We start from the raw sequence: 9524 nt of genomic DNA on the forward strand, positions 1-9524 counted from the left end.
ATATTTGTTGAAATTGAAGGAGTAAAACAATGTAGCTATTTGGGGAAGTTTTAACTTCACGAGAGTCTCACCAGTTTTTATGTATCTATGTTGAAGGGTATAAGAGTTTTAACTCATTGGTTTATGCTCATTTTGTTGGTTTATTATCCAAGTCACCAGTGATTAGGAAATACTTTGAACACTTTAACTGTTTAAATACATGGGGCGCATATCTTTATAGTGGGGCCATCAATTTATTAGTGACAATCGGTTCCACGGACGGTTGAACAGTTGAAGAGTTAAGCTAATCCAATTCCTTTGGAAGCTCAACCATGGGGTTTTAGAGCCTCTTACCGTTGTTGTGTTCATTGTTTCGAGTAAACTATCTCTTCTTCGACGGTTGGGTAATCCTTACAACACCCATAAGGGGGTAGGTGGATGATAAATAGGATTTTTGCAAAATAAAATAAATAAATATTTATGAGGTGGGATAAACTATAATTTTCACTTTAAGTTATTAATTATTGGTGGTTTTATTTTGGTCAGGTTTGATCAAATCAATCTGGATTGGTCCAGTTTCATTGAATCAATTTTGATCCTAAATATTTAAATCCATTTAATTCCACTAAAATAATATAAATTAATACAAAATAGAAAATAGCTAATAAAGTTAGTAAAGATTATTAGTTTGATTAATTTATAATAGAAGATAATAAAAATAATATAAACTTGTCTGGAAAAATGATAGGGAATGAGAGTGTTACTGGGTTTTAATGGATCCATTTTGATAATATCTAATCTCATCCTACAATATATGGTGATGTTTGGCATAGGCCAATTTTCCAAAAATCAGTGACATGTCAAAGCCACATGGTGTGATTTTCAATCTGTTTGGTTGGTCGATTTTCATGATTTTTGAGAAATCAGTAGAAAAAAGATTCTTGAAATCGGCCCATCTTGAGGGATCATCATTTTTGGTGATTCCGATTTTTGAAGAATGGCATGGCATCCAATATGTCTCCAAGAAAAGAATGATTCCAAGGAAAAAGAATTACCCTTGTACCAAATAAACTGCTTACATGGCATACATGATACCAAACAACAATTTTTGGATAATCGGCAAGGATGAATCATCATGGATGCCAAACATCACCGTAATGGTCCACTTAATACTGGTCCAATCCAACTTTTTGGATTGGATTCCGATTGGACCCAACCCAAGCCCAGTCAGGAAGGCGGTTTGAAATTTGCATCAGTTTCTTGGGATGTAAAATTTTCACTACAAATGAATACAAATAAGATTAAAAACGTGTAAATTTTGCGTCTGGGTTAGGATTTGGGGTGCAGACAAATGGAGTCAAAGAGTGGGATATATAATGATTCTATTCTTTGTTACATTTTCATACCTTACTTGGTCATTAACAACCTCTCTCAATCTCACTGAACTAGAAGTTAACAAAAGCACAACGTTTCCTGATTTCACCTTCTGTTCCTGTAATAACTCCAATGTTACCCAAGTTGATCATAGCTTCAGCAAAATCTTTCAAGAAAGTAGACGACACAGCAGAAGCAGCTTGGCTGATAACATAATCTCTGGTCTCATTATCATCAAGAAGAGCAGCATCAGATTGGAAGATTCCCCTTCCTTCTGCTACAACCTTGTAATAATCTTTGTTGAAAGTTATGAAACTTCCCGGATCCAATTCTACCACTGTAGTCACATCTCCTCGCTTACATTTCCTCTTCAACTTAATCGCATATTTAGGATCCAGTGAAGGGTCTGTATCACCCCTACCACTGAAATTGTACAAGCGATCACTAAAAATAGAGAAGTGAGAACGTCCAATTGTGTGCGCACCTGAATGATGCAATCAAGGGGAGATCAAGTTAGCATACAGCCCTAAAATTCTAGTAAGAGCTGAGAGCTTTCCAAGCTTCTATACCTGAAAGGACAACGAGGTCTTTTGTGCTTAGACCTTTACTCTTAAATGATGTCTTTAGTCTTGTGATGTTTGAAGATGGAGGTGGTAGATTTTCTGTGATCTCTGAGTCTATGGACACTCTTCCATCTCTTCTTCCTGTGGGAACTTCCCAAAACGGACCCTTCAACTGAAATTAAAGTAATCTTCTAATTACTTACACCAGGCCTTCACTGATAAATCAGTAATTTACAGAGACAAGCTTGAAGATGCAGGACACTTGAATGGTCGTCTATATGTATCCACCTTTTATTACATACTGCCTTATCAAAGCAACATTGGTCTACCAAAGCTTCAATAATGTTATTTTAATATTGAACTTGCTTACAAGAAGCAATTTATTCTGATTACATGACAAGGATTTTAGGTTCAGATCAATGTTATAAGAGATGGCCCGGACCGGACGGTTGGACTGTGAAGATCAAATGAACAGATGAACCTTCCGGTTAACCGTAAAACCAGGACCTAACTTGGAGATAAATCCAATTGTGGACTATACGAGAAAACCCTCTGAAAATCTAATACAAAGTGAGATGTAGTCTGTTCAAAGAGGGATATTTTTTCTTATTTCTTATGTAAATTACAGGGATCCACTGTACTTAGGGGTGTTCTTTTTTCGGATTTTAAGAGGTGTGATACTTGGGGTTTTTTTTTTTTTTTGGGGGGGGGGGGGATTTTAAGAGGGGAAAGTTGATCAAATTAGCAAACTATGATCATTCAATTAATTCCAACCATCCAAATGATTTTAAATAATCTAAAAATTATTCAGATATTAAAAGAAAGGATTCGACTATGATGACGTTGAGATATGATATCGGAAAAAAAAATTATAACCAAATCAACGGGCATCATCATGAAACCAATGAGGTGGGTTTTTGTCAAAAGAAAAAAAAAATCAAGGGATTGATTGATAATGAATGAAATTTTATAGAATGCAGGTGTGTTAATTAATGCCATGCTTCTTTTGTCATGTCACATTCGTTTTGACCAGTGTTTTTAAAACCGGACTAGAAAATGCAGGAATCGATCACTTGACCAGTTCTGTTTTATTTCAAAATAGTTTTTTTTTTTGGCCAAAAATGATTGATTTGATTAGAAAATTATTGATTCGGGTGATTAATTTATTGATTAAGACAATGGTTTTTAGTTATTTTTTGTCAGAATGGGTCATCTGTTCGGATTGGACAGTTAGACCATTCAACCCAAGAACTGGATCCAAAACAGTTCCCTGTACTCTAGTCCGATTTTTAAAACCTTAATTTTGACTGAATTTTGGTTGTATCGATTTCTTTATTCTTGATGTTGAATTGTTCACAAACGTACTGACCACAGGGTTTCACCCAAGATGCTCCCTCTGCAATCCGTTGTTAACCTGGATGGCTGAACCCAGACACCTAACTGGGTAGCCGAATTGGAAAATTGAATCCACTACCTGAGAGGATGCTTCTAGATATGACTCTGTGGAAGACTCAAAATGAAGGGCTGAGCTGAAGTTTCAGTTAAACAGATTCAGATGCTTTGAAGCGGACAGCCCTTCAAATGGCTGACTAACAGTCAATTGGGCCTCTCCAGGTAGGCTGTCCATACATATATCTTGGCCCACCTCGGAAGAGTCTGGATATGCTCTTCGAGATCGGCTTCCATCAGGGCGGACATGTGCCCATACTGTTTTAACAGTCTTTTGCAAACTTGTATTGAGAATATCTTCCCATGAAATAAATCATGTAAGTATAAAGATATTCTTAATGCAAAGTAGTAAAGGCTGCTTGAATGGGCTTTGGCCGGACTGAAGCTGAACTCATGCCTCCTCACACCAACCTTACAACTTGTTCCAACCTCAATTGTGAACATCTCCTGTATTTATTTGTGTATTTTGGGAGATATTCTCACTACATGGTGGAATTTATATTCTTCACAGAAGGCAATTTACAGCATATCCCACCATGTATTAGGAACATATCCCTATATTGTATGTGAGGTTAGTGTGAGTGTGAGAAGAGCGGTATATGTGAGGAACAGATCTGGATTCCTCTCCGGTACTGAGTGTAAAACCAGAACAACAGTGGGCTTCATTTGATGTACGTATACCCATGCATATCCATGGTGTCAAAGCATCATCTGTACTCGAAGACAGGTCCGACCAACTCAACTCGTATGGCTGATAAATATTTTCCACACAAAAGACTCCAAAGCAATTCGTAAGGCTCAGTTTGGAAGGAGTACAAATGCAAAATATATATATATATATAGTATAAATACAAACAAAATAATACAAAATACAAGATTTTGCACTCTACATATTTGTATTTGTACTCCCTTCCAAATGGAGCCTAATGTATAAAGAGACTATTATTCATTAATTAGTTGTTACCATGAAAACAGCATCTCTAACTACCAAGGCCAGGATATCTGCACAAGAGACGACTCCAGGACATGCCTCTTCCACTGCAGCTTTCACAGCGTCAATAACATGGAATCCTCTCAGGCTTTGGTTGGGACCCGAGGCTTTCTCTGTTTCATTGTTTTCAGTAGAATCCAACAGCACTGAACCATCACATCCCTGCAAATAACACCTACTGCTTATAATGAAGTTATAACCGAAGAAGAAGAAGACTAATCAAGCTAGTACTGATGGTATATGGTATTTTTGATCATGTACGTACCCTAACAAAGCAGTCATGAAACTGCATCCTTAGTAGAGGAGCTGCAAGAGAAGGGTCTTCTAAGATGTAAGGAGTGGTCGTATTTCTGATAATAGCCTCCGCTGGAGGGCATGTCTTCCTGTAGAAACCTACTTGCAGGCTCTGTCCATCTACTGCAAGCTCTGAGAGGACAACCACCATAAACAACTGTTGAAGGAACACTTGGAAAAGCCTCAGGGTAGCCATGGTTGCCCAGCATACCTCAACTTTGTGAACTTGGATTTAAAGCTTTGTGCTTGGAAATTGAAGTTAAGTGATTGAGGAAGAAATTTCATATATATTTTAATACTTGTAATTGCAATATGATCATGTGGGTATATAATATCTAATCCTGATTGAAGAGTCAAAAGGACCAAAACAGAAGACGTATAGAGCCAAACAACCCAGAAGATTAGATAAATTAAACCATGCGTTTAAGCGGTTCAGACTTAGCATAGGAAATTCTTTTTTTGACTTAGAATGAAAGAATGTGAAATAAACTCTTTACATTCAATTTCCACCCAACAACTCCTAAAATGGCTTAATTTACAAAAATCTTTTGTTTTGTTTTCCTTCACTTTTGTACTTTTTTTGTAAAATTAAGAATATATATTTTCATATTTATTTTATTTAACTAACCATCCATTTTTGGGTTTTGGATAACGTATATATATAATTTTAGAAGACTAAGGTCCACCACTAATAATAAGAAAAAACATAAATAAGCATTATTTTGTTCATAACTAATAAAATAGTGAAAACAAAATTGAGATTTGTACCAGTTTTTTTTTTTTTTTTGAAGCCTGATGAAAAATGAGATTTGTACCAGATTTAGGAGTTAGTAGGTATAAATTTGGAAATAAGGAAAATTGGTGCAAAGAATTTTCTGCAGTATACATCCTTAATTGTCATAGGAAACAATCAAACAAATACCATACATTTTTTGGTAATTTTCCCAAAGCCTAAAGGAGCAATCGATAAAGGTTTGAACAGAAAGAAAAGAAGCATAAGTAATTAACCATATAAATCCAACTATTACTGGCAGTGATTATTGAAGACCTCCAAATTCAAGATTCTTGAATTTGGAACGTTTGGAAGTGACAGGTGTTGGAAAATTGGGTTTAAAACATTTTTTTTTCAGTTGGTAGTGGGAGTACAACCTGAAAGAAAAGGATAGATGAGTTGTAGTGAGATAGGGAAGGTGGAAAATGAGGGAATGGTGAGGTGATCTAAGAAGGAAAAAGAGATAAACCAAAGTTGTGGGGACTTTGCATTCAGGCTTTTTGCAGTTTTGGAATAAAAATATTTTATTTTAAAAATAGTCGATACATAACCAAAATTTGGCTTGCGCCTGGAATATTTAAGTCATTCTCTTAGGCTGTGTTTGGTTATATTACAAAGTAAGATAGAATCAGAAAGTTGAGAAAAGTTTTTATCTGTTAATAAATATTGTGAAATTGCTTAAAAACTCTCTCAACTTTCTGTTCCATTCTTATTTTGTATCAAACCAAACATAGCCTTAATTAGGGGTGAGCAAATGGGTTGGTTCTACCCATAACTGAAGGGAACTGATCTTGAATCGGCCTTGAACCGATCCTACCTAATCTGTTACAGGGTAGGGTCTAGTTCCAAATTCTTTGAACTGACCCCACCTAGGTCGGTTATTCCAGGGTCAAGGGGTTTATCCTATTTGAACCAATCTGATGAACCAGCCTTGGTTGACTTTGGTGGAATTGGCCTTAGAACCAAACTTGCCTTGAAATAAACCCCAAAATAATTTTAATGATGTAAAGATTTGAATCCAAACACTCATAATTACAAAAGCCACGGCCTCACTTGACCAATATAAAAGGTGATATTTACAAATTTAAATTATAATCAAAAATTTTGAACCATATACTAATATATTATAACAATCTATATATTAGATTACTCAAATTAATCATCAAAGACGATGTAAGTTTTAAACTATAGGTATTTGATTGGCATAAGAAAATAAAAGGCGGTTATTTTTTTTCTTTGCAAAAGTATCTAAAAATGAAAAAAAAAAATATGAATGGAAGATTACATTCGGTGGAAGAAGCACACTAATTTCTTCTAAAAAAAATTCTTTATTTTCTTTCTTGCTAATCAAACATCTTAAAGAAAATAAAAAATTTCTTTCATTTTCTTTGGCCTCTTTCACTTTCACTTATTCTCTTGGCAACCAAAATGGAATGAGCCAGAAGGCAGGTGAACCAGTTTGACCAGTGATTTAACTCAGGTTCTATATTGGTGGTTTCTTACAAATTTGACTCAATTCTGCTTCAGATATCTGATCCACATGCTCCACATATCATCCAAATTACTCTCTCTCTCTCTTGTGCAACTGCTGGGCCTGGTGGGTAGGCTCCAAGTCTTCCGTCTTATTACCAACCGGGTAACCAGTTTTCAATGAGTTGGTTTGTGAGAGAACATTAGATTTCTTTGTTCATAGCCAATTAGTTATGAACAAAGAAGTCTCTGGACACTTGGATTTAAATGTAATTTTAGAAATAAAATAAACAAATAAATAATAGCCACCAACTTGGAAGGAAAAGTTGTCAAACAAAATTGAAACTGGCTTTGAATGATAATGACTTTGTTAACATTGTTTATGGCCTATATTATTAAGAGTATACAAACCTATTCAGGGACCTACCTCTTTAGGCTCAGTTTGGAAGGAGCACAAATGCAAATATGTACGGTGCAAATACATATAAAATAATACAAAATATAAAGTTTTACACTCTGCATATTTGCATTTGTACTCCTTCCAAAATGAGCGTTGAAGGCCTCCTTATCTGTGGACTTAACAAGATGGTTAGTTGAATTGTGATTACTGGTGGGTTGCACTAGAAGTAATAATCTAAGACGTAATGGAATTGACGAATTCAATGTTTCAGATTTTCAGTTTAGATCTCTCTCTCTCTCTCTTAAAAAGGGATTTGTTTTCAACCAATCGTTAGGTGAAACCTGATTGGGATTTGGACTCAAACTAATTTTGCTTTAGTGACACATAATATCTATATTAGAGATAGCCAATATATCTAATTCTTCAAGAGAACATAGCCAAAGAAGTGGAAAACCAATATGTTAGTGTCGGCTATATAAGGGTAGTTCAGTCTTTTTATCGAGGTGTAATACTTAACTTAAATGATGTGTCCCATACTTAAGTAGGGGTATAACAGACCTTTTGTTTTTAATATAGAAAACTATAAATATAACCTTGCCGACTAGAGACAGATCTCTAGTTCGAACCAGTCTTTTCTTCTCTATTCTCTTATTTTCTCATCTTCTTTCATCTCTCTTTTATCTCATTCTTCTGTTATTCTTAAACTAATTCTGGTAAGGATCTAAATTCTGTCATAGTATCAAAACTCTTGTAAGAAATTTAGATCTGCCAAGAATTTTTCTAATACCATTCACTCTAGGGTTTTGTAGATTTCTTGGCGATCACTTGGAAATTAGGAAAAGGGCTGAAAAAGAGTGCTCGCTTTTTCCTTTTGGAAGTTTTCATGCCACTGGTGGTTTGTAGGAAGCCCTCCAATTGATGATACGAAGGAGGCTGTTTTGGGTGGTGCAGTGGATAGTTGAGTGCAGGTTGGTTTTTTGTTGAACAAATAGGTGGGTATGGTGGGTGTTTTAATGTGATTTGAGTGGTTGGTGAGTTCCTATGTTTATAGTGTGTATTTAGGTAGTTTAGTGGTGCTAAAAGTTAAGAATATCTATGACTATCATTGCTGAAAATTGTGATTGTAGGTGTTTTCAGCAATAACTTGTCACTAGTGTGTAGTGTGGTGTGAAGGGAACTAGAAATGTGATATACATGTGAGAAAAAAAAAATCAGTCGTGGGAGACAATTGTGAACATAAGTCTAGTGTTATGGTTCCCACCAATTACCTGAATGTTCAAATGATTTCTATCAAATTGAATGGGGAGAATTATAAGTCGTGTGAGAAATATGTAGAAGTATTTCTGAGAAATAAGAAGGTGAAGCATGTAAGAGAAGAAAAACCTCCTATTGATTCTCAAGAGTATAGTGACTAGGAACAAGAAGATGCATAGATTATGACTTGGTTATGGATAGTATGGAACCCAAGATTAGTGTGAATTTTATGTTATTAGATACAACCAAGGAGATATGGGACCATGCCAAGAAACTGTACTCTAGACAAGACAATACTATTAAAGCGTATCAACTTTATCAGGAGTATTTTAATCTGCAACAAGGCAATTAGAGTCTTAAGGAATACTATGTTAGGATGAGGAATCTTTATAATGAGTTGAATGTATATCATCCCCTCACTTTTGATGTTAAGATTCAGCAACAATAGAAAGAGCAACTAGATGTAACCAGATTTTGAGTAGGATTGAAACCTGAATATGAACCAATGAAAGCATAGATACTAGGTGAGTCAACTCTTTCTTCTCTAGAAGAAGTGTTTTCTCAACTTCGGAGGATTTCAATTAGACCTATAGAGAGTTCTAATATCTTGGCATGTTTGCCTTTGTAGTGATGAGAGGGGGAAGCCGTGGAGTTAAAGGTAGAGCTCAAGGAGTTCAATCCAGTTGTAGTAGTGGTAGTGGACCCATGTATAGTTGTGGTGGTGGTGATGAACCCATGTATAGTCATGGTGGTGGACGTATTGGAGGTCGTGAGGTTTAGGGGGAGCTCGTGGTAGAGAACGTAGTAATGGTCCAAAAAGATGCACACATTGTGGTATGGAAGGGCACCATCAACTTTTTTTATGATTTGCATGGATCACCTTCAACTTAGGCTAATCATGTAGTGGCCAGCTATGGTAGTTCTAGACAGGACATTCAAAAAGTTGATCAAATGCCTTCTACATCTATAGATGTCTTT

General features: G+C 35.7%; 1 protein-coding gene across 1 annotated transcript; it reads right to left on the minus strand.

Annotated features, from left to right (window-relative positions):
- Window positions 1-1331: 1331 nt before the first annotated feature.
- LOC148871260 (peroxidase 27-like) lies at window positions 1332-4881 on the minus strand. Its single transcript, XM_088973535.1, has 4 exons — window positions 4622-4881; window positions 4330-4518; window positions 1923-2088; window positions 1332-1837 (listed from the first exon to the last, which is right to left on the minus strand). The coding sequence occupies exons 1-4, from the start codon at window positions 4844-4846 to the stop codon at window positions 1425-1427; spliced, it is 993 nt and encodes a 330-aa protein (XP_088829661.1). The 5' UTR covers window positions 4847-4881; the 3' UTR covers window positions 1332-1424.
- Between the last annotated feature and the right edge of the window lie 4643 nt (window positions 4882-9524).

The sequence above is a fragment of the Nelumbo lutea genome, chromosome 2 (assembly GCF_056320005.1).
Source record: "Nelumbo lutea isolate HS-2025 chromosome 2, American lotus-T2T, whole genome shotgun sequence".
Taxonomy (NCBI): Eukaryota; Viridiplantae; Streptophyta; class Magnoliopsida; order Proteales; family Nelumbonaceae; genus Nelumbo; species Nelumbo lutea.